General features: G+C 44.2%; 1 protein-coding gene across 6 annotated transcripts in view; it reads right to left on the bottom strand.

The window, feature by feature from the left end:
- Positions 1 to 26,405, bottom strand: part of pxb — a 289,206-nt gene that overhangs the window by 25,688 nt on the left and 237,113 nt on the right. For all 6 annotated transcript variants that reach the window (XM_043416385.1, XM_043416383.1, XM_043416386.1 and 3 more), the window contains one exon: positions 19,882 to 19,994. In XM_043416385.1, coding sequence (XP_043272320.1) covers positions 19,882 to 19,994 — 113 coding nt within the window. The remainder of the gene's footprint in view (positions 1 to 19,881; positions 19,995 to 26,405) is intronic.

Genomic DNA, 26,405 nt, shown 5'->3' with positions numbered 1-26,405 from the left:
GGAACGTGACCGGATTGAGGCAATTTCCCATACGCAGGAATTACTATCATCGCTCGTGAGACGCAGGGGAGAGAAATTCAATTCGACTTGTGTGCACCGGTGGCAATGAAGTTTGTCTGTGGAAACCATGCGCGAATTCCGCATCGAAAACATTATTTGTATGAAGTATTTTTATTGAAAAATGTGGTGAAAAATTCCGATGGGATTAACATTTATAATTAAAAGCCCGAGCCAGGTGGTAACAACTACGCAACATTTTCTGAGGCACGTTGAAGTGAAATTCGAAACTCGTTGCAAAGTTTATCCCAGCCTCTGAACTTTCAAAAGGTGTACATGATCCTGTGTAGTTTGAGCTTGCTATCGTCCTACCAGGCTGGGCAGTAATGACAGCTCAAAGTCACCAGTTTCAGAGCCTTCCGTCAACGAGATTCTATGGCATCGCGAATAGTGAAAACTCCTTGAAGAATAACAGGCAGAAGTGCTGGCTTCTATATAGTTCGAGCGCGAACGATGAAAAATGAACAATGAGTAGACTACCTTAAGATCCATCGAGACCCCTTACCGCCTGTTTATTTTGTTCTAAATATTCCTCTCTCTCTCTCTCTCCTTCTTTCTCTCGGTATCCATCCGGAGTCGCATTTCAGAAGGGAAACAGGGTCAGAGAATGTCATTCGAGGCGTAAGCAATGCACCGTACTTGTTCAAGCGTTGTTCACATCGAGTTCCGTTTCCCCCCGTTTTCCCTTTTCTTCACTTTTTACTTTCCGCTGTGCCAATCGATGCCAACTTTTTGCCAGGTTTTAGTAAACATACTTGAGAAAATGAGAGGACGTTCCGCCATGATTGCAATTCTTGAATAAATTAAAAAGCAAAAGTACGAAGATTTATTGAAACGTACATTCATTTGACACGTGAAATTAATGCAAATTAACTTTAATACGATTTATTTCGCGGAATAATGTTAAATTTTGACGGAGGGTGACTTTCCGACCAATCACCGTGCAGCGTAGTAACTCGAGTATTTTCTGAAGGAAGTCCCCGTCGTTTCCCCACCCCCTGTACTCGGCGCCCGTACCAATCCTTCCTCTGTTTCGTGATAGTTAGCATAATTCTGTTTATGAAACTCTCTGGGTTCTTGCGTCTTCCTCGCCATTCCCTTCCGCCTGGTTCCCTCCCTGTCTCGTTTCGTCGTTCTTTAGCTCCCCTCCTTCTCCGAAATCTCCTGAATCGGCTAGAGTATCCGAGCCCTCATCGTTCGAACCCCTTTCCAAAAGCTTGACTCCAAACTCCGGCGTTTCTCCCTGGTGTTACCGCGATGGGGCTCTATCTTGTCTGCTCGTACTTTAGCTCCGCACTTGCGCTTCACGCCCTCGCAAACTAAACGTATTGCTGGTGTACTTTGAATCCGATTTAATCTCGACGATGTAGGGTGAATAGTACGGCGGTGGCGTGAAGAGCAGGCAGTGCTCTAGGCACCTCGGTATGGAGACATTTTTCCCGAACAACGCGAGTTCCCTTGTATTAATATGCTTCATCTCGTCACGCCCAGAGCACTCTCGTACCCAGAGAAACCACGGAAGACACGAAGATCCAGGAAATCCACGCACGGAGAAAAGATTCGTCAGTTCCAAATAATCCGAAGATCAATATAATTGCAAGTGACAGCAGAACGTTGTATTTGATAGTCGAAACAATTGTACTTCCTTAATCCATTAGATGTCTGACACTGAGGCGAAAGCAGCGCATATGGAATAACAAGTGGTTATGGGATCCAAGAGGCTGCCGGAGCTGCACAGTCACGGGGATAACCGACGTCGGCCGGATCACCTGGAGGAGATTCTCCGGAGACTTCTGACGGGGTTATGTACCGCGGGAGCAAGATAACCCGGAAATCTGTCGGTTAGATGCTAGTATAGAGGAAGAAGGTAAATTGGTCAACGAGGCTTGTGGGAGGGCAAGAGGAAGCGGGGGGTGGTGCGGAAGGTGGCAAGGAAGCCCGAAGGGGAATCCCTGAAGTGCACTCGACATGCCTGGCATAGCATAACCTGCATAACACGAGCATTAAGCCGTCTACGCACGCGGACATATCCACGCCGGACTTCTAACGCGAACTGGTATTCACGAGTACGTGCGTATGTTCAGCACGAGGCATCGACACACGCGCGGGGCTATAATTCAGGAGAATCAGGAGGGAAGGACGCAGCGTGTTCCTTGACGATCCTGTACATACGCATACGTCATTCAAGCTCGGAGCATAACGCACTGAATTCGCAGTTACTGTTCGCAGTTCCTGGGATGCAAATGTGGTCGGGATAGCTCTCGAAACTCCGGAGGAATGTTCCGTGCTGCGGGAACGCAGCCTAGACTAACCGGTAATATGCAACATCTATGTGCACCTCGTATATCGTAAAGGTATTACATTCTACAATGTATAGTATTACGTTCAGAGAAAATCGTAGGACAGTGGAGAGGGGCGGAGATGGGGGACGATGGACCAGGGAAACCGCAACATGTGCATCCTACATGGGGCAAGATGCGGTGCGGTGGGCTCTTGCAACCGTTTGTTAATTCTCTGACTCTGCGATGCGAAGGAGCCTTATCAAAATCGAGAATAATCGTTGGCTCAATAACCATCAATTATTGCGAATAGTTCGGCCTGCGGAGGCTGCTCTTATGACGCAAACGCGATTGAATTTGAGTTCGCACGAGGGATGAAGGTTAGATGAAATTGAATTTGAATTGGAACTATAATTTGGAGTGTGGATTGCGAGGGCGACATATATTGCTCTCGATGATTCGGGCTAATGTGCACAGAGATGCGGTTTCGCTGCACGCGCAAAGTATTAATCGGCGACGCTCTTGCGGAGCTGATCGAAAGGAAAATAATACGCGGGCACACTTTTTATTTATGTTTAATGATAAACCAAGCGAATAAATAACTCGATGCGTGCTTGTTACTAATGTGCTCCGAGGCCCCGGCGCTCAGAGGGATCGTATACATTTCGTACGGATCCCATATCGTGTTTATGAGATGCTCCACGTAGCAGTGGGCAGGAGTGGTGACCCACTATGTGGTCCGTCCTCCGAGTACATATGCAGGCCTCGCAAGCTCCATAAAGGCCACGTGTGCATATCTACATGTATATGTTGGCACGGCACAAGTGTACAATACATGTGTGTCCAAATACAATATGCGGCTAACCATAGGTCTGGTATGCACATGAGAGAGGCAGCGGGGAGGAAAGGAGTTCGGGGTAGTCCGCAGGGAGGAAGGCCAGGAGTAGCAGAGGAAATGGGAGGAAGCTGTTAGACGACTCTGGAAACAGAATCAATGACGGATAGAGCAGCGTTATAAGGCAGATCGTCGGCTCCGAGAATTCGGGCTGAAGCCATTGGTCGCTTGATTCGTACTCGGAGAGAGAGAGAGAGAGTCAAATACATTCCGAGTGTGTTCCACGCGGATAATGACAATGACGTAATTACGGGCCGATTAGGGTAATATCTCCGAGAGCGCTTCGGTCACAATAGGTGCACGCGTATCACGAGTGAGTCTGCGGTTATCATAGATGCGCGCCCTGAACCTCTTGACTGCCTCGTGTATTAGCGAATACAAATGCGTCTGTATATGTGTGCGAAGTCTAATATTGCCACGCGCATTACCATCCCACTGATTCGGACAAGGTTATATCGCTCGTATATTGCAAAACGGAGGGTGTATTATCATGCGGAGTGCTTCCGAGTTGGCTCGCACACAACTGACTCCTCCCCCCCCCCCCCCCGTAGACACGTTTGTCCACTACTGTCTTTTGTCATTGTGATGATTCGGGGCTCGGTGTGCCGTGCGGGTCGACGGATTGGCTCGGGATATGCTGCGTATTCACATGCTGGATGCAGACATCGCGATCGAGTTTCTACAGAGGATGCTTCGAGCTCGAGAGGGACCTGTGCAACGGTGCGATTGCATTGATAGAATCGAATTGAATCAGAGTGTGTCGAGCGGCCGCGATCGATACGCGCTTGTGTTCGTTCCAATGGCAACTTTAACGGGTCAAACTCGAATGGCGTCCGGTTCGCTCTCGTTGCTGTGCCATCCACTTATTCCATGTCGTCTATACCCCCGATTTCTGTACCCACGCACAAGTGCGGATACGCATACTTGGGCACGCGTAGTATGTGCGCGTCATCGAGCGCATGCAGGTGCGGGAAGCTCATCAGGGAAACTCCGTTGGCGTGATGAATCGAATTATCGAGACGATTAGCGAGAAAGAGCTCGGGAAATACGTACTGGCTACGCGAACTAATGCGAATGAATTCTATGTGCGACCCTGTACGGTCATCCACCGCGATAGATTGGATGCTACCCTCAAGCTCTGTCTCGCTGTAAATATTGCTTAAATTCATCAATAAATCAATTATTTTCGTACAATAGATTTGAAACGACGTATTCTTCGGAGTGTGTCATGGACGACTAAACAATTCTCGTATCTTGCGAATCGAGAATTGTTGATTTTCCACTGTTTTAGTGACGATAGAGAAGCGATGATCGAGCGCCACTTTGAAACTCCGGGCCTTTTCCGCATCTTCGCCTTTCCGCTTCTTACGTATGGGGTAATATGGGGCAAAATGGACACACGGGGCTAAATGGACTTTCCCGTAACTGAAATTTCATAAAATGCATAAAATTTTTTTTTCGGTTCCAAATCATGCCCTGACCATAAATCATGGTAAATTGTTAAATTCCACGCTGACATACCCAAAAAATTCAAGTTTCAGAGCAAAATAGATCCCAAACTACTTTCTCACTATCTATTCGCTTTTTTGACTTATTTTTAAAACACCACAATAGTAATCAAAGTACGAATAAGGAAAAAAGGTATTTTTTTTTCATTTTTTACAAAAATCGCACTCATAGCTGACATCTTAGTCTTCAACACTTGTACACAAGGCGTGTGCCCATTTTTTGCATGTTACACAGTAAATCCAATTTTCAGAGGAGAACGAATGTAACCCTTCGCGAAAAATGCAACAAACATCTTCAAAAGAAGAGGACTTGACTGTCCTTGGTGAGTTTTTTTTTCTGTCTGCTAAACTGTTACATTTCGAAAAATGTCGATTTTTCGATTTTTATGCCTCGTAGAGGCTGTGTCCGTTTTGCCCCGGAAATTTTTTTTGAAGAGATTCCGGAAACTAGGACTGTGAATCAATGGTGGGACTCCGATATAGTGCGAACACCAAATATATCCCAACACGATGGACCCAAAGTCGATTTTTTGCATTCCTCAAAAACATGACAGAAATGGGATATAAGATTTGACTCATTTTTTTTCATTTACATCCAAGAAATGGAGCCTGAGTGGTTCCATTTCTTGTCCCATATTACCGAGTTGACATTCTATTCAGGAACAGTCGCTTAGAACGGCTGTATTTCGAAAAATGTCGGTTTTTCGATTTTCATGCCTCTACGGGGCCGTGTCCGTTTTGCCCCGAAATTTTTTTTTTTTTTACGAAATTCGGGAAACAAGGACTGGGCATCAATTTTGGGACTCAAAAATAGTTGAAAGATCATATGCTCATCAATGAGACTTGCTTAAATCCTTAAGTGTCCATTTTGCCCCATATTACCCTATTTGAGACACTTCGCTTCCATTCGCCTCAACTACAGCCATTACTTACGTCCGACTTAACTCTGATCCCGCATAGATCACTGCAAATACAGCGATGAGTGAAACAAGGGAGACGGAGCACAGATAAGCCAGAAATTCACGCAATGGTGTTACACGGTGGTACGTAAGAGCTTAAAACTTTGACGTCACGAAGCAAGCAGGGAAGGCACGAGCTTTCCACTCAGCCAGAATTATACGTACGATGAGAATGTAAAGACTGCGGATCCTAGAAGCTCTGAGGAAAAGTGGGATGAGAGGAGAGCGTTCTACGTCGATATTCTCAGCTAGTAAAAGTCCTATTTTAAAACGATCCTGCTCCATTTCATTCGAGGGAGACTTTGACGACTGCGTTAATCTGGAATCGCCTACAAGATTTTTCATATCATTGTTCACACTACGTGTTCCCATGAGAATACTTCAACGACCATCGCACCTCTCGAAATAACATATGAGAACATAAAAATGTGACTCACTCCGTGATCAGCTTTGGTAGCGATGGAACAGGCTGAGAGACGGCAACCATAAAAGTCGATAAACGAAATAGTGTACGCGTGCGCCCCAATTATATGCCTGTTTGTTACAAATCGAAATCGTTGAAATTTGAAGCGGCGTTACTCGAATCATCCAAATTTTGCTACAACGACGCGGCAAATATCATTTTGACAGCTGGCAGGTACACACATAAACGGCTTATACAGAGAGGGCGCCTCAAGTTGTCGCTGTCGTTAGTTAGATCAAGTGCGGGAGCCTCGAGTCTCGGTGTCTTCGACCCCGAACGGAGATCAAGAGGAGCGAGGAAATTCGAGAGAGGAAACGAGGCTGAAAGAGAGAGAGAGAGAGAGATGAGCATGAGTAGTCTGGTTGAATAAGGCAAGAGACTCGCGAACGCCTGTCATCACCAATTATAACCCATTCAGGCTGCCACCGGGGTAAATTATCCGTAGTTGGAGTTGCTTTGCCAGCAGGAGCATACGCGCGAAGAAGCTACAGCGGTGCGAACATCTCCTGCTCTCTCTGCGCCTATATTTCCAAGCGCGTGTATACGTATAACGACAAGACGTTCGTCTTGCTGGCTCGTGTATAGCAATGGTGGAATAGTGCTTATTATATGATGGCTGAATCGGATAACAAACGTTATCTCTCGAGTGCGCAGACATATGCTAAGAAAAGGTCTGTTGCGCAGCGATTCTTGGGAGAAATGGAAAAAAGGACATGTTCCCGGATCGAGAACGCGGTATCGGGGAGAGCCGAACTCCTGGGGGTTGGCGAATGATCGTAACAATTCTGTACTTTATTAACCGAATAAAAAAGATTTTCAGGCCGATGGGACTCTTGTGCAGCAATATTTCAGGGGACGCACCACATCGCCGATCGTTCGAAGCTCTCTAAACATTTGTTGTTTCGTCAATAGCTCGATATATCCCAATTTGGAATACAAACGTTCGAGAAATTTGAGTTTGTTGCGGGGGTTTGTTCGTCCCATCGCACTGCTATTGCTGAGAGGGTCCTGACCCCTTTCATCCACAAGTTGGAAACGTTATCACGGAAACGTTTGCTCTATATAGATATTGATGTAGACACAGGCATATATACGGATCAACACACACTGTCTATACATCGCCTATTTCGAAGTTATACTTGCTCGCTGTCTCGCTCACTCCCTCCCTCTCTCTCTCTCTCTCTCTCTCTCTTTTTCTCAATGGCTCGTGTTCCGTGTGCGCGAGACTCACCAGGCGCCACTCCAAAAGGGCCGTTCTCTCCCGAGTGAGTGTGCACAATGGTCCTTGATTACCATTGTTGTTTCGCACGCCCGGTTCAATGGAGGGATGAGAGAAAGGTTAAAAAATAAGTACTGTAAAAACTGCTGCGCTGTTTCGGGCTCGTGAAGCTTGATGCTCTGTACGTGACGCTCGATGCGAGCGCCCCTTCATTTGTATGCACACATACATAGCTGCTTTCGGCTGCTTTTCTCCATGTATATAAATATAGGTGGATGAATAGCCAGGAAAGAGGTGCATGGAGAAGGCACGTGGGTGTCGCGGATCGAGCCTCAATGGAATGCACATCGCGAGGCCGGGGCGGGGGGAAACCGAGGGTGGCTATACACACTCGATGTTTTCACCCTCGTCACCCTTTTTTACCAAGCACACCGGGGGTGCATCAGAAAAGAGATGGAGAGAACGGTGAGGGGAGAAAAAAGCTCTCGTAATCGTTCCCCATAGAAAAAACGAGAGAGCGGGTTCGAGGGTGTGTGGCCGCCCTTAAGCGCTGCGGAAATACTCGCTAGCGACCTTTTCGTGGATTCATATATCTGCGTGTATGTTTGGCTATAGCTACGCGAGCGCATTTCATTTGATCGTTTTTGGGCAAGTGCCGGTGGTGCTCGAATCGTAAATAAAAATAAAAAACACACACACACATTCGATTTCACGGATAAAAGTTACACAGTCATGTTCCAATTTAACCCTCCCCCTTTCTTTCTTTTCATGGATATATGGACGGCTCGAATCCTCTTTAATTCTTCCATGCTGGATGTCTCCGAGTTTTCATTGCCGCGCGATCGTGTCCAGTCACTCTACATTCAATGGGCTATAATGATTGCGCTTCGATTCTTTGTGACCCTTGATACAAGTGTATTTCTCTTCACGGACTTGTATGGGGAATGCGAGATCCCGCGAGGGGCCATGATTTTGCATCGATTATGTTTCGCGATAAGCTGAAAGTGCATAAACGACCGCGTTCTGCGGGGAAACCGGAAGTGCGTGCATCGAATTTTCCATTTGCGAAGAGCCCTTGGACATACGCCGTTGCTATGCGAGCTCAAATCCGATTAAGCTTTTCGCGACGATTGAAATTCTACGACGAAAGCCCTGTACATTTATTCCGGCTACCTTTACTCCGTTTTTATTCTGTACACGTGCATTTCAATCGGAACGACCGAGATGTGAGCGCGCGATACTTTTGATCCGCGAGAAAATCAATACAAATATATTTGCAGTGAGAAATATTTCCCCGGCACGATGACTAGTGGGAATCGATGTTTCTTCCTCGCATCCCATTCAATCAATTTTCAATAAATGTGCACAACAATGGGACAATGCCGGATGCAATCTATGTATTAAAAATTTCCATTATCTACTCAGTGGCTCGGCCATCGCGTTCTTCGACTCTATTTTTCAATACTCGTAAGTGCACACACACGCGTTTGTATCTTGCCAAGGTTTTTGTTCCTGCGTCTCTTTTTGCTGCTGTGCCAAAACAAGAACACGGCGAGCTGCTAACTCTTCTCAGCCCCCTCGCACACACGCGCGCGCACACACACACACACACACACACACACACACACACACAAATGTGTATTCATTTGTAAGTGTTCTCCGTGGATGGTGCGATCGTTATGAGTTTTTACGAGGATGCTAAGGCGCAGATAATGCACGGAAGTGTATTCGCGGTGAAAACCCCGGCAGTTTTCTTATTCCTGACCCAACGTTTTTTCTTCATCAACTTGGAAGCACCTCGACGATGTTCATATAACGACTGATCTACGCGTCCTCTTTGGAGCATCTTTGAAGAATGAACAAGACGTCAACATTTTACTGTCGTTTCTCTAACAAGCAGCTCCGCGACCGCGACACCGACTTTTTCCAGTCGAATCCTAAAGGAGCTCCTGCGCTAAGTTCTTACATCGGCAGCTGAACTTCCTACCTCTGGCTTCGCATGCGTGCGGGTGTTCTCGTCGAGAAAAGCATCTTTAGTTAGCTACAGCGTCGGACCAGACGTCTGCCACTCTACATAATTGCCGGAGATTACTACTGAAGCACTAGTGGGAAACACCTTTCAACGAGGACGCAGACACTTCTTCCTGAGAATAAAACATTTTTGAAGCTCTGTGTTAACCAGAAATTCTTCATGATTGATAAAAAAAGTCTTTTTTTCGCATAGGAAAAAGAAACGAAAGATTTTTCGAGTTACTTATCCCTGTGTTAGCTTTAACAAGATGCAGAGGGTTGTGTGTAAACGTGGCATCAGCTCCGAGAGGATGTAGGGCTGCTCAGTGGGGCACAGGGACCAAGTTAAAAAGCAGGTCAAAGGGAGAAAGAAGGGAGAGCGAAGAGAGCGAGTGCGGAATGGGATTTAAACTTGGCGTTACAGTGCGATCGACTTGGGCGGACTGATTCCGTAATTGGTTGTTTGCTGAAAGGCTGAAATAAGCGACGTCGCCCTATTGATGCTACGGGCTTGTTTGGCTACTGGGGAAGAGAAGCGAAAGATTGAGAAGGAGAAAAAAGCTTTCGATCTTCCGAGTGCGCGAGGAGCACTTTGCTGGATTTTCGAGTGAATGAGAAATGCGGAAATTCATGCAATGCGGATCGCATCTTATTCTCTGTGATTATTAGCGACCTTGATGCGAAGAGAAACAGTGATTTGAAGGACGACGCGAATGAGTGCTGGAACGCTCGGAAGACTGCATAATTCTGTACTGTATGCACAGAATTATGCACGAATGTAGACATATAAATATGAGTGCTTTCGGAAAAGCTTTGAGTGACGAGTCTCCTGGTGGGAGAGTATAAAGTTGATTGAATCGTTGAAAATTTGTCTGCTCAAAGAAAACGGAGAAAGTCGTTACGAATATCGTTTGCTCTCGAATTTTCAACACTCCTTTTCACATCAACCGAGTCGTGGTATATTTCATCGAAATAAAAACTTCTTTGCTTAATTGAAAGAGCACGATCGTTTCCAAGCGAACGGAGCCGTAATGTCGACCATTTTTTCATCTACCGTCTTTTTTTTTGAACTGAGATATTTCGACATCACGAAAAATTCAATAATGTAGCATTAAACGTACGTAACAGCCCTTCTCTCAGTGTCTTTCAAATAATTTATAATTCACTTCTCCGTTTGATCGAATGAATAATTTTTTGGTTAATTAGTAGCGAGTAAGAGAGACGCGTTCTCCGCGATATTTCTGTGGCAAAAGTGTCTTTGGTCGATGGGTTTCGAGTGTCTCTCCCGTTTCGTGATGCTGCTCCATTTCTCATTTATTTTTCTCCACCCGGCTCGTCGCGCATGCACCTGCATCTCGTTTCCGCGTCGATCCACGAAAAAGTTGAATCGCGCAACGCGGTGGTGCAGCTAGGACAGTCGTTTGGTTAAAGTTTCTCGAAAAGTGTTTCTTACGGCACGATCCGCTGCGCATTCTAATAACAAAGTGCACACTGCAGCCTCTCAACGATCGTAAAGCCTCGTGATCTTTGTAACCAAGTGCCAACTTATGTGTACATAATGCGAATATACACGTACTGCAGTTTTATGTAGGACCGAGAAGGAGCAATAGCAAAGTATATAAAAACGTCTCTTAGAGATGGTCCAGCAAAAGTCGACGACGCCCAGACTGAAAATATTCCTCGAGCTTCAAAGCTCCGCCAGCGATCGTTCCATATCGCATAGGTATACAGGCCTCTGGAACTTATAAAAGCTCTTGCTCTGACAGTCGCGTGTGCCAGTCTCCTGTGCCGTAATGGCTGTACGCTCAACGTCCATTTTCCAATTTCTGTACAGGGTACCCAAAAAATCACACAAAATCTGACATTTTATCGAGCTTATAAAAATGCCGATGCGGAATTCAAAGTTATTCACGTATTTTTATTCGAGCTCTCCGTCGACTCGTTTTTGACCATCGGGAGTGTAATTTCGAATTCACGGAATTCGAATACACACGCATGAGCGTCGTTCGTTGTTTCGGGCTCTTTAATCCTCCGGAGCAAAAGCACCAATCAGCTGGACACTTCGAGCCTCGTTCAGCACGGGATTTCCCGTCGATTCATATGAGCGCTTTTTCAGCCCAGATTTTTGGGACGACCTGTATGTCGCCGGACTCGAAAAGATAGAGCGCGAAAAGGAGAAGAAGAGATGGATAGAAGAATGGCTTGGCGCGACACCTCCGAAGGAAAGTCGAGTGTCGGGTGCTCCGTGAGATAATGGGGTTAAGTAAAACGCCTCGTTTTATCACCGGTACCATACCCTCGGAATATATTCCTCTTTCTTTCTCCTGCTGCTTCTTCTTTCTCTTGCTGCACACTGGCATATGTATTATGCTCTATATACATATACACACATCCATAATAAAGAGAGTACACGTTAGAAAAGCGAAGAGCGTGGTGTCCGTGAAAATTCAATTTGGCCCGCAAAGTGCCGGATCAGGTTTTAATGCCGGTGCGCCATTGCGGGAGCAACTCTTACACATCCACAAGACCTTTTTCCCCATAATTTTCCGAGCCCTTCCCCCCAGACTAGAATTTTGAATAATTTCAGCCGCACGAGACATTAGTTCGTATCAGGTAGGAAAAGTCTCGAGGATTTTTTTTTCTCTACTCTGAGAAGTGGGGGCTCGAAAACTGTGCGATAGCGGAATAACGGAGGCGTGGGATCGAAGAAGGAGATTCGAAGGGAGGTCGCAATGAGTTTTAAATCGCGCTGATAAATTTGTGCAAAGTCTTCCCACTGAGCGTGCATCAGTTTTCGATAATCTGTATGAAATATTCTTTTTCTGGGTTTCCTTCTCTCCCGATCGTAATACCCGCTCGTGCTAGTTTTATTAATGTATACGAGGACATCGGCCCGCTACCAAAGTCAGACGGAGCTGCGCCTCGCTACGTTCGCGAGGGGTCAACACACACGTGGAGCGTTTATGTGTGCGGCGTGTACGGAGTTTGTTGAAAAAGATCGAGGTCGTCGATGGGAAAAACAACGAGAGAAGAATTGGGCGAATGGTGCGGGCGACCACCGGACTGTCGCGGAGCAGGAAAGAGCCACGGGGAAAGCCGGAAAAGGAGGATCGCCGAAAAGAGGTGGCCGATAGCCGGCGTCGAGTTGAAATAGAGAAAATATAGGTTAGATTACGAGAAGACGCATGGCCCGGAGGAGGTGAGCTTTCGAGTTCTCGCCTTAAATATCTATAGATGCTAGAAAAAACGGGCTATTTCTCGGATAGAAGGAGCGAGTGCTCAGCCAACCAGGACACACGCCGTATCATCGCGCACGAATTCTTCCACTGAGAGTGCCGAGAGTACACGGCAAGAGAATCTCTCGTATATAGGAGGATCGAGATCCCGGCGAGTTAAATAAAGCCGAGCAACAGCGAGTGATAAAAATTGTATTTTTCTCCGATTCTTCGCCCAGTGTTTTCTCATTTTTTTTTTCATTCCGCACATCGCCAGAAATGATATATCCGATTCGAAGTAGTCGTATTTGTAAGGTATGAAATATTTTCGGTACATCGATTTTTCTGAGCTACTTACTCGCTCGGCAATTTCACGAATAAATTGTTAAATTCATTTATCTTCTCAAAAGTAATGATCGCGCGAATGAGAAAATTATCAACGTTGACATTCCCGCGGGTTCGTGACGTAAATTAGAATCGAAATATCCAGGTCATTCGTTCATCAAGACGAATCAATTAAATCAACTGCAATTGAACGCGGGCTATCCAAATTGCTTGGCAAATAATACTAAAAGCAGCAATAAAGTTTGAAAATCCATTCAAGTTTTTATAACTTATCGCACCCACGATTTTCATTGCGTCGACAATGAAAATGGGTTTTTGTTTGATAATTCAATTAGTTCGTAGTCTATTTTAATCTTTTTAAAAAAGATACTTCGCATGATTTTTTAGCTTCGATTTCAACAGAGCCGCCCGAGTTACGAACGAATAACGCGTGCGTTCGTGAGGCGAATGCCCCATGTGCGCGATCTCGTAGCAGAGCAGAGAACAACGCACAATACACGAGGAATGATTGAAAATAAAATGGAATACGAATTTTTTTGTCAGCATTCCAACGTGTGCGCTGACTGCTCGGTAAAACCTGAAGAATAATGAGTTCGAATAGAGGGTGCAAACGGATGTCGATGATATGCGGTATAATCGGAAAAAGCGGGGATATAACGTTAATATGAATGTCGGCGTCAATTATATCCCCGTAACGCGTATATATACACGGGCGGAATTGCAGCTGCGAGGCGAATTCGCCAAACTGCAAAATATGTGTAGTTCCAACCAAGCTTTGTGGTCTGTGATTGAAAAAAAAACGCTCTAATTGACACGTGTGGGTGACTGAAGCTTATAGTACACGCGGGTATTTATCGGGAATTATGGAAAAGAATAGTAGGCTTATCGCGCGAGCATTCGATGAAACGTGACAATTGATTGAGAATATATATGGAGAAAAAATAAAATTCGATTAAAGCTCGACAGAATCCAATGGAATTTTCTTTATCGAGGAAATAGATTTGCGGTGAGAAGGTGAGATTGGGAATGTAACACTCGGACAAAAAAACGGGAAGAATGTCGAACAGCTGTTTTTGAAAATAACTCGGATGGGCTTAGCCAACATTTAGGAAAATATAAAAACAAAAGCCATCGAATCGTCCTCCGGAGGAAAACCTGGGCGAGACGCTGACACAGGGGTTCCTGGTTAGCGATAACAAAACGGGGTTGAAAGACGTCTGGACCGACGACGGGGTGTGACGCTTCGCGAGACACCGGAGACCGAGGTCGAAGCGGTACAGTAAGATCTCTCGTACCCGATAAGCGCGTAATCGAGCATTTTTTGAGCGAGAGATTTTATTCCAATATGAGAATAAGTGAGGTGAAATTTTCCAGGGGACAACGGTGTAGATCCTTAAGAAACGTGATAGTGCGTTTTGTACCTTTGACGCGGACCGTCAAAGTCACGAGGAGGCAATGTTTAAAATCACAAGAAAGTAGGAAATTTGAGGATGCGCTCGAAAAAAGTAATCACTCTTAACTCAATCTCGAGAAAGAAAGCCTCGAAAATTGGATTTTGTTGTAAAAATCGGTTTACGCGAGAACAGCACTGTAGAGTCGTTGAAGTGGAGGCGTGTGCAAGACATCGGGGATAAAAGTCCAAGGGGTGAAATTGTTTACCCTCGACGGGGTATTTCGAGTGGGGCGAGGGACGAGGAGCAAGAGTTCGGAACTAAGAGATCGGGCGAGAAAAGCGAGGGTCGGAATAGTGCGAGGGGGAGAGAGGGACGGAGCGAAAAATAGCGATCAAGTAAGGAAGGGGTTCGGGGGACACGGCATGACGGACAATGCCGAGAGCAGAGAGTGTGGAAGCAGGCGAGTCGAGGCAAAGTAAATGCCCGCGAGAGAAACTAGAGGCGTGTACCGAACCACCGCGGCATCAAAGAGTGAGAAAAAGAGAGCGAGAGAGAGACGGAGAATTAGCGGAAGAGAGAAAGAGAGTGGAACCGCGTGGGAGGGAGCGGTTGGAATAGCGGGAGAGAACAAGGGAGAGGGAAAGAGAGACGCGAGCGTAGGATGAGCGCGAGTGAATCTCTTGCAAGAGCATCTCCCGTCCCCAGCAAAGAGATGGGGGAACACGGCTCTGATTAGCATACAAACTATGCGGAGCCGTGTTGTGCGAGCGATTGCGTTTGGCTCGTAGCATCGTGTGCGCCAGGCACGCCGTGCCAACCAACTTTGTTAAATGCACATGTATAAATGTATATACGTAAAGGCATATATATAGCCGAAGAACGAAAACATGCGGAAGAGGAGAAACGCGGAAAGACGACACACAGCGAGGCGTCGGGACACCTGAAAAGCCAAGGCAATGAGGTGCAGCAGACATTCTCCCTAGCATATATACCAGGGTGGCGCAAAAAAATCGACTATTTTTTTTTTCAGCGTCTCCTATGAAAATATGTTAATTTATCATGCTTCACGAGCCCCCTCCATAAAAATTAAATCAACAAACAAATTTTTAAAGGTCGCTCAAGATTTTTCAAAATTCCAAAAATAGTAGAAATTTGAATTTTTTTATTTAAAAAATTTTTTTGCTCGATACGGCGAAATTTTGTACCGAAAAAAACAGCAATGAGTTTCTGAAATTTTCAACTCACAATATTCACTTTAAAAGGTCGCTCAAAATTCATTTTAATTTTAATATACTTAAATTTTATTGTTTCGAGCGACCTTTAAATATTCATCTTGATTATCAATTTGAATTTTGAGTTCCAATTAGTAAAATAATCGATTAAAATGTACTATGAAACGGAGGAAAAATCGCATATAACAATGTAGGTAATAGACCAGAAACACGGAAATAGCCTGCGCTATTTTTGCTTTCATTCAATTGTAAAATAAACTTGTTCGCAAACAATAATTCGAAGTATTTTTTTTGGTAAAATCTACTTGATAATTATTAAAAAAAATTGTTCAAAAACATCACTTGGTATTGTACCAAATTCACTCATTATGAGGGTCAATAAATGTTTTGATTAAACAGGCATGCTCTATTCACAATTACATTTTCTCTGCTAACTAGTTCTCGTAATTGTTTGAATTGTTTAAATAAAAATATCGACCTATTGTAAAATCACACCTTGTTACGTCAGATTTTTACTCCATCTCATTGTGTATTTCTAACCATAATCTTACTTATTGAAAGTGAAAATTAAAACGAATAATCAATATAAATATTTAAAGGTCTCTCGAAGCATCGAAAGCAAAGCATATAAAAGATTTAATTAATTATGAGTGACCTTTTAAAATGAATGTTTTGAGTTAAAAATTTCAGAAACTCATTGGTTTTTTCTGCACAATATTTCGATGTATCGAGCAAAAAAATTTTTTAAATAAGAAAACTTTAATTTAGACTATTTTTGGAATTTTTAAAAATCTTGAGCGACCTTTAAAAATTTATTTGTTGATTTGATTTTTGGAGGGGGCTCTTGAAACATGATAAATTAACATATTTTCATAGGAGACGCTGAAAAAAAAAAAAAATAGTCGATTATTTTGCGCCACCCTAATACATACGTTCTATCAAGCCACGACGACGTTCCAGTAAACTCGACGAAAACCAGTTATCGCAGCTGGCCCAGAGGGAAAAACATTTACAAATTTATTTTCATACGGAAAAGTGTTTAAAAAATTGAGCAAAATAAAAATATGCTGAATGAATAGAAGACAAAAAATAATTGGAGAATCTTGTGCGAGAAGAAGCTTTGAAGAACCTCGACAAAAAAATCGGACTCCAGCTTTTTTCTCCGATATTTATTGATTTTAATAACTTCGCTGTCCCGCGATTCGGACCACCGGATTCGACACTTTATTCATGCAAAATTGAGTCGATGGGTGGGGTTCGAAATTTCGAATAACCGAATTGTAGAATGGTCGATATTTCGAAATTAATAAATTCGTCATGTAAGATTGGAGAAAAATAAGTAATTCGAAATTCTTATTCCTGATCGACTATTTAGCAGATTACGTCTTTAATCGAATATTTTTTCTTTGAATTCGCATTTATTCGAAAATATATATTTCGATAGTTTGCATTTCGAATGCAATTTTTACAGACCGTACGAATGTCAAAAGTTCATATTTTCGAATTCAAAATGGAGAGTAATTGTTTTACAGACAGACCAGAATATAGAGTAGCAAAAGATCGATAGTGAATTTTTCGAGCCTATAAAACTTAGATATGCGGAATAGCGATAGCTCGAAAAGGCGAAAGTCAAAATGGCGATGTTTAAAATTGGAGATAACCGGTCTGAGTAAGTGAGTGAGTGAGATACGTGTATTTGGAGCTCCGCTGCATTTCTTTATTTTGATCGATCGACTTTCTAACGTTTCGCTATTTTGACCATTCGACTTTTTGGTGTTTCAGTATTTCAACCTCAGTAATATTTGATCTTTCGTTATTATATTTTCAAAATTGTGAATTTTCACAGTATCACTGACTATAGTAATTTATGAATCGAAAGAGTGATAGTCGAATTTTCGAAAAATCGATATTTTAGTCATCGTTCTATGGGCGATTGTTACATTCTATTTTCGATGTAAAGGTACTTCGAACCTTGCAGTTTCTGCTTTATTTATTTTCGGCATTCAAAGCTCTAGTCGAATCTATCCGTCTCCATATTATCGTTTGAAGTTTATAAATTCGAGATTTTAGATGTTCGAAATTTTAGTCATTCCAACATTTGATCCCCACCCGAGTCGATCATTACTGGATAATTTAGAGTCGAAAACTTTTTTTCCCCGCACTAAAATTCTAAGCGAAGGCTTCTGCCGCACGGCGCGATGGAAAAACGAATATCTCAGGCCATTTCCGTCGTTTTCACTCGTCGCCTTCTTTCCTCCGGCACATCGAAATCAATTGAATGGCATTTGTTATTCGTTCAGTTTTGTAAATATTCATAGATTCGTGTTTAGAAGGAAAAAAGCGAAAACAACAAGAAATTGGGACTTGTGCAACAGCGGCGGGACGAACCTTCCAGAAGCTCCGTCGCGTTGCCGGGCTCCCCACTTTATTATTTACATCGTCATGGAAAATGGCTGGGCGCGGATAGTAAAACAAAATGAAGAAGAAAAAACAATAAAGTCCTGCAGGAGCACTGCGACTTTTTCCACCAACTGTACGACACAAAGAGTGAGAGCAGAGCGGGAGGAAGCGAGCTCGTGTGTATACTGCCCTGTTTGTAGAGCACTCGGAGAATTCGCGTGAAAACTCGCGTTAGCGCGGCCTCGTTTGTAGCACCACTTCGATCCACTGGAGTTTTATAGGGCGTGGAAGCGGCTGTATCGAAGTTTAAAAGTCGAATGAGCCAGTGTATTTCACGTCACTCGACATACGGCCCAACTGTATATCGATTTCTGTTTTTCTCCGCGGATACAAAATGTTCCAAGTGTTGTGAGAACAGAGTGGGAAAAAAAAATGATGGAATCGCAAAAGCGGTTTCGCAGCTTCGATCGAATCGCCGGTTTAGTTTCTCTTCGTACGAGCTTCCGTACGGCTTCCGTCGATTGAGTGGGCCAAAAAGTGTGTAAAACTTTTGTAGCCAGAGAGGAATACTTATCGAGGGTCGAGTCTCCGCGTCGTCTGGTAACGTTGCGGCCCGTATAGCGAGAGAACACTCGAGGATTTTAACGCAGGGAGTAGATTTTGAGTGCGCGGAGGCGCGACACGCGCTATCGGCGGAGCACCTTCTCGGAGCGATTCTCCTTCGCGTTTCTTCTTCGACGAGAAAAAGTTGAGGCTTTGGCGAGACGGGAAGTGTCGCTGGAGGTTTTACGGGGGAGACGAAGACAAAAGTGCGCCTGTTAGGAGATGGAAAGAAGAAGAAAAAAGGGTGCTGAAGAGGCAATGGCAGGCTACCGAGGTAATAAAAGGAGGAAGGTAAAAAAAGAAGCGCGCCAAGGAGACGAAATTCTGGCTAATTTCACAGCGTCCCGAACAAGTGGAGGATTAAGCTCTCTGCGTTAGTATCGCCGTTTCATATTGATGCTTCGAATTCCTAATGATCCGAGGACAACGGTTTAACGAGCCTGAAAATGTGCAAACTTTGAACATTCGACGTCCGGGGGGGTGTCCACCTCTGGAGCTCGCGGCGAAGCTCCACAGAATTGTCAGACCAGGAAATTCCGAAAATGAAAGTCCCTTGGATGCTATTTTCCCTGATGGAGCATCGGGCGTATTAACTCAAAATCGAAATGGCCAATCGAGTGCAGCGTTGACGGAGATCGTTGATTAAGGGCCTTCTCCCATTTCTTACCGCGGCAAGCTGACTCATGAATTAATTATTAGCTCATCACCAAGCGAACGGTGCACATAAACATTTGGAGATTCTAACTTTCTTCAACATTGTGTGCGCAGCGTTTCTCGAGCACCCGGTTTTTCAGTGGATGCTCGATCCCTGATGCAGCATTACTATATGTATATACGCCATTCAAACTCGCTCTTATTTTCATTTACGATTCTCGCTGAGAGCGGTTTTCGAGTATAGTGCACCGCGTGGTAAAAAAAGGACTGCTCTCTTGAAGCACGATTTGACGCCCGAGCGATTCCCCATCGAAGAAACGACTATGCGACGCGGAATCTCTTACGACATAGAGGGCCACAAAGCTTGGATTTTACGGAGTGAAGCTTTGTGCTTTCGTGGCCACAGGGAGGTCCTGACGGCACAGCGGGGCACAGGCGTTATGGCTTTCCGATGGGACCAACATCCTTTTCTTTCCTCAACTTTGACTTCGAAGCCAGAAAGCTTACATTAGGCTGCTCCCGACTCGAGTCGAGTTCCCTCGAAAGAAATTCCCTACTTCTACGAAACGTTCACGCAAAAATAAAGACAAAAACAATGTGCCTCCACTCGTTACAAGTGTTTATGAAATTTTTATGGTTTGTACTTACTTCCAGAAGACGACGGATACTATCGCCGCCATTAAGAGTAATACTACGGCACAGGTGATGATTAGCGCGGTGCTCTGGAGCGATGGATTCGTGTGATAGGACGGATCGATCATCTGCAAGCACACACAAAAACAAAAAGAAACAAATAAGTCATTGAAGAATAAACATTGATCGGATGCAAGTCAAAATTCACTTTCGATAACAGTTGACTGGCTTTTCCTTCGTCCTTCGTCAAATAAATCGATCTCATTTACGAAAGTGCATGTTTTCATTCTCGACTGGCGACTGCGTCGGGGAATCTTTGAGGCTGAGAGCCAAATGGCCATCGAGTTCACACGGATTAAGAGCCGCATCTGCACAACGCACTCGTTGCACCAATATTTTCATCTCTTCGTATCTATATATAATGAGAGAATATTAGCGGCGGGGAAGAGGCGAGGGATTCTCATGACAGGGAACAAATGGTTGGAAGACACTTTCGACCTCTTTCTCGCTTCCTCCGAGTGCTCCGAGTTCGGTCATCAATATTTGCACCACCGTTTTCTCATTTGATAGCACACGGGGGGCACGTGAGTCACTCTTCTCTCGTTATTTGCTATGGAAGCTCGCGCGCGCGCACACACACACGGGGATTCATTGGTTTGCCTCTAAGCAAGTTCTGCCTCGCTGGCTTTTCCACCCTCTCGTGCAACTGCTATTTCATAAGTGTGTCTGCATACATGTGTATGTACGAACGCACGTACATCGAAAGCCAAGGCACTCGGCACGCCGCGTGCACCACCGACCCCAATTTCGCTCCCATTTATAATTACCTTAGCCCGAAGGAAACGAAGAAACGAGGGCGAGTGAACTAATACCGAGGAGCTAGCTAGTCTGGTGGTCGCTGGAAAATTATGTTGTGAAAGCCGCTTTTGTGCCGACTTACAAATGAGCCGAAAATATTGTTGTTTTTGGACGCGTGCGTCGGCGCAACGTCGAGCTTCGATGCTTTCTTCAATTCTATCGCGCTCTTCGTGGGTTACTTTTTTATACGCGATTTTTTCTCTCAATTAAGTTAATTAGTTAAACTTCATTGTATCGATATTTGCCGAATCCTCCGGAGCTATGGTTTAGTAATCATGCCGGATCGGTACGAGCTCTTGGAAATCTTGATGCGAGAGGCCTTCGAAACGGAAAGAGGAAGAAAGAAATTGCTTCTACATAACGAAGTCATTATTAATTTTTATGAGATGCTAGTTGTAAACATTTATGTTTTTCTTTGCCTCGGCAGAAGTGGCTAATATTGTGTCTGACCTTGTAAGGGAGCTTTTCACTAAACATTCGAGCCCGGTTTCTTCGGGTCTCCCGGGACACTCGAGAGCTCGATGGGAGCCTCGACTGGATTTACGCTTCAAAGTGAAAAATTGCTTTGTTTGCAAGCGAAATTAAAAGTCACCAGTTATACGCGAAAGAAAAAAGAAGGAATGAGAAACGAGAAGGCGAACCTTCTTGGGGAAGAGAATATTGTTTGATCCTCGAGCTGCTGGTATAATTTCGACGATATTCCATCAGTGGAACGAAAAAATTCTCTAGTCGGATCTCGAGAAAATGAAGATTAAGAAAAAGATGACTGACGTTTGACATTTACGCAGATAATTAGAACCTCGACGACTGAGAACGATCGTCATAACCATTTTCATTCACCACCTTCGAATCGATCGAAAAAAGTGATATCGAAGGGAAAGCTCGCAAACTCAGGCAGAAAACGAACCAAGTTTCCAGCCCAAAAATACATTGACGTTCGACCCAAGTGCCAGGAAGCCCGTAGCGATTCAAGCAAATAAAGACGCGCGTTTGTAGAAATATCAAAAATTTCATTGACGCACGAGGAATAATTGATTAAACGACGATTGCCGTTTTGCCGGTGCGTTCGTGTAACCGCGATGACTTCCTTTGCGTCGTTTACAAACGTTTCTGGGCATGGCTTATAGCACCCTCCCTGCCCGCTCGCCTTGCCCTCTTTCCGCCTTAAAGAAACGCTATTACAGTCGAAGAACGTAGATGAAAGTGTATGGGGGCGTTGCGCGAGGAGAAAGATGGGGAAAGGAAGGGGCCGCCGCGCGCGAGAGTGGAGTTGGTTGGATATTGTGCAACGTGTTGTTTGGCGTAAAGCCAAAGAAAGCAACATTTATCAAAGAGTCGGTGCTGGTGGGCTTCCATACAGAAACGGTAAAGGCAGTACATACATCGCGGATCGGCGAGTACTACATATATATTTTTCATCTTTGTCTTTCACTGGTGCTCGAGCACTCGGAGCTTTTACTACTTCATATGTATATACGTTGTATTATTTTCCGTGTATCTCTCGGCATCGCTTCCTTCTCGTTCTCCCTCTCAGTCTTTTTCTCCGACTCTCGGTCTCTCTCTCTCTCTCTCTTTCTTCATATCTCCGACTTGGTCTATAGCTTGTCTTTCCCTCGGGAGCTCATCGCTCATCATTACCGCGGATATTAATGGCGCCGGCTAATGGATTCAGTCGAGAGCGAGCCGCCACGAAAAGCAGTAAGAGAATCTCCTCTGTTCTTTCTTTTTTCACCCTCCTGGGCGAACCATCTCCCTCGCGCGGTCTGCATCCCTCTCGTGCCGGCAACTTCTCTGCCGAGGACGTGGCTCGGCGAGCCAGCGAATTTGGAAAATAACCCACGCTTTAGTCCGGCCCACGTGATGTATCATCCACGCATCCCTGAGGAGGGACTCGCAGACGAGGAAACTGCGATCTATGCTCCCCCGTCGGAGTCATAAAAAAGCAATTAAAAACCTTGACGATTTGCCGTGGGTCTCTTATTTTTTGTCACCCGCGCGAATGATCGATAATTTTAATATTTTACAGGCGCTCGTCATTTAGCTCCTCAAATCGATCGTACTCAAAATAATCGTACGAATCCAAGCGTTTTATCTTGCGCAAATTTCGACGAAAGTTCACACCCAAATATAATGACCGCGATCTTTTCACCCAAGTATAATCGCAGTTTTAACGCTGTTTTTGGTAGCTTAATGAAATTGTGTTTAATTCTATCTCATCATTGCAGATCGAGAGATTTTCGCATATAACTAACCCGCCCCCCCCCCCCCCTCCGCCCTTCTACCTGTCTCATCCGTCGCTCGTGGATGAATTCAAACTTGTAACTCTATCGCTGATTGCACGAGAGGGTTGCTGTACACGCGTTTCTATACGTTTATATATAGAGTACATACTAAACGACAATGGGCCAGCAGCTATCGGTGTTTTCTCTTTGCAGAGTTTCCTATGTCATCGGAGGTGCGCTCTTATAGGAGTGTGGTAGAATGGTAACCCAACGCGAGTTCCAATTAACGAATTCTCTCGGCAAACGCTTGTATTCGTCCGTATACGTGCAATAAACACGTTGAGGGTCGCGCACACGGACAAGTGAACTAAAGAGCGTTGTGCGTTGGTGAAAATCGCTCGAGCCGGAGATGAAATAACGATCGTGTTGCCAGCAGAATCGGGCAAAAGGAGCCTAGCGAAAGCGAGAAAAGATTACGGAAGAAAATAAGGTTTCTAGGAACGACGGAACTTGGGGTGGAAAACGAAGGAGGGAGAGGAGAGGAAGAGCAAAGAAAAAAGAAAAACCTCTTTGATACCTTTCGTGGCTGCTCTTTTCATGAGCCATAATCATGTCGTCAAAGAGGGCTAGGTCATACAGCTGACGAATGATCTTTCCACAAAGGAATCGCGAATAAAGAATCCGATGTCTGTACCATAATGAAAGAGAAGAGCTTTAATTATATTATAGATACTGCAGCGAAGCCACGTAAGAAATGGAACGTGATTTTGTGTTACACGCGGTTATTTTGTTGAAGTTCAAATATATGCTGTTCATTAGCCAAGTTGATTATTAAGGAAGGTGAATCACGAAATCAAAATAATCAGAATTTCATTCAATTTCGTCATAACATTCTTCGGCATCGAGTATACAAATACAATTTTTATCAAATTTTTTTACCACGTGGTTATCGAATAATTGAGCGTTAAATCGAAATTATTTTCATATACACGAGATGTATAACTGCATATATATCTAAACTCTATGCTCATAAACGTGAACTTTAGTGTTCTCAAGAGCTGTGCGGTAGAAAAATAAAAAAAAAAAAAAAATGATATTGTCTTATTTAGAGGCGATGCGCGTAAAATGAAAGCGGCTCCATTACAAACACCTCTAATTTAATAATATTGATTGAGAGTCGCGTTGAATTATTCGGCACAGATACAACTGATTGAGGAAGATTCAACGTCGGACGATTGAACGAGCGCGGTTCGTTCGCAGTATAAAAATGGCGAAACATTTAATCAACGGAAATGTACGTAATTGCGCTTCAGATGGAGTACGAGAGGGAAAGGAGCGGTCGTAAACGGAGTATCGATGTATCGAGCAATAACGAGACTCGATTCGGAGACTGGTCAGAGGATAGCATTGTGTACGGGGAACGGAGTCACGGGGTCCCGGCGGAGCATTTCGTCGCGACGGACCTTTCCGATTAATTAGCGCGTCGATGGTTAATGAAGCTTGGCCCCCGCGGTACCAGCGAAACGCTCCCAGCACTATTTATATTTCTGTATTTATATATATATATATATGCGAATAAAACAAGAAGATCGCGGGCGCTCTGAATTGTGCACGAGGATGAGGGGCCCGATAGACGAAGAGTTTTCAGGGGGATGGAGAGCAGACGCGAGCGATATCGCGACGCGATATCTCCGACCGAGTGAACCGGAGAACCGGCGGCGAGGAACAATAACGGAAAGGGAAATAAAAATATGGCGAACGAAAAGCAAATATAAATATAGGCGTACGAACGCAAACAACGTGAAACGTCGCGAGCATACGTGTTTATTATTTCAAGCAGACACATTATACCGCCGGATACGTGGCCCAATTCCCTGCTTTTTGTTATAATTTTTTGTTAAATTAGCGATCCTAAGTGAGCTTGATATTTCATCGATGAGTCAAATTCGATAATCGGCACGTGGCTTCTCCCTCAATTAGTATCATTTTGAGAAGCCGCTTCCGGGAAATCCCTTCCGGAAAGCTCGATATTAAAAAGCTCATTGTTATCGTACTAGGGGGGACTGGGTACGGTTGTAACGATTTTCGATTGATCGCTCATAGTCCTGTCAATATGTTAGCAAGCTTTACCGAACAACCGACCACATCCCAAGGATACCCGGGGCCGGTAATGACGCGTTAAAAAATACTCGAATACGGTTTGAAATGACTTTATTTGCAAGCAATATGTAAGCGTAATACAACATAACGCAATAAGACTTTTTTACAAACCAATTAGAACTTTGCAACAACGGAAATAAAATCTGGCAACATTTCAACCAGAAATTATCAAATTGGGGCTTGAATTCTGTTTCAGTATATGCCCGAAAACATCTTGGATCCTACTTTTCATCTCATTGTAGCTTTGTTACATGGAACAATTGTAAGCTTTGTAGCTTACGTCACAATCGTACCCAATGCACTTTTTAGCAAACTAACAAACGCCATGTCAATAAAAAACAATTTATCAATAAAGTAAGCACCGCTATTTAACTACCAATGTTTGACTAAATGCGAGGATAAAATTCTTATTTCTCGCTCGGTATATTTTTGTGTCAGTAATTATCAAAAGAAATGGAACAAAAATGCTTACTTTTCGCCATAAAAAACCTCTAACGACGTGTACTGCTGTCACTATACTTTGAGACAAATTCGGACGTGCAAAAGGCGACGCTGAAGTTTGCAACGTTGGAGTTCAACGAAATGAACGAAAAAAAGATTTTTAATTCATTATTTTATTATTTCACGAATTATTGATGCGGCTCAAAAAATTACGAATTGGAAATTCGGCAGGGAAGAAAATTGGAGATTTACTGCAATTATTTGAGAGTTTTTTAGATCATTTCGTTGGACTCCAACGTTGGAAACTTCAGCGTCATGTGCAAAAGTAGCTCTTTCGTCCCCTTACATATACTTTCGCTTATACGGCAGCTGTCACAACCGTATCGTGGCACAAGCGTAGCCAGTCTCCGCTACTCTATTGAATTTTAGCTCTCACGATTTTGAGCTATTCGATAAAGAAATCACTCTCGAATCATTTCTATTGGTGGATCCGCGCGACGGAAAAACTGTCAAATTCGTAATGCTGTTCGCCTCGCGTCATCGCGGCATTGCTGGTTTTCTCGGGAAAAATGACGTGCGAGAAATGAGCAACAAAGAGATACGACGCGACGAAGAAATGACGAATTCGTTCGCGTACGAACGACAAGTTACTTCGTTTCCATTCGCCCAGAATCTCGTTCTCTCGTCATATGCGCGCCTATACAGTAATAGTAATATGCGCCTACATACGTATAAAAGTACGTAACGGTTGGGGACCAATGGGTCACGCTAATTGACGCATTTGTTATGGAATTTGCATGCACGCCACGAACGAATCTCGCCCGGCTTCGCGTAACGAATCTCTCGTTCCGGCAGCAA

Source organism: Venturia canescens, chromosome 4, assembly GCF_019457755.1.
Source record: "Venturia canescens isolate UGA chromosome 4, ASM1945775v1, whole genome shotgun sequence".
Classification (NCBI taxonomy): domain Eukaryota; kingdom Metazoa; phylum Arthropoda; class Insecta; order Hymenoptera; family Ichneumonidae; genus Venturia; species Venturia canescens.
Note: the sequence above shows the minus strand (reverse complement) of the source record. Positions and strands in the feature narration are given on the sequence as shown.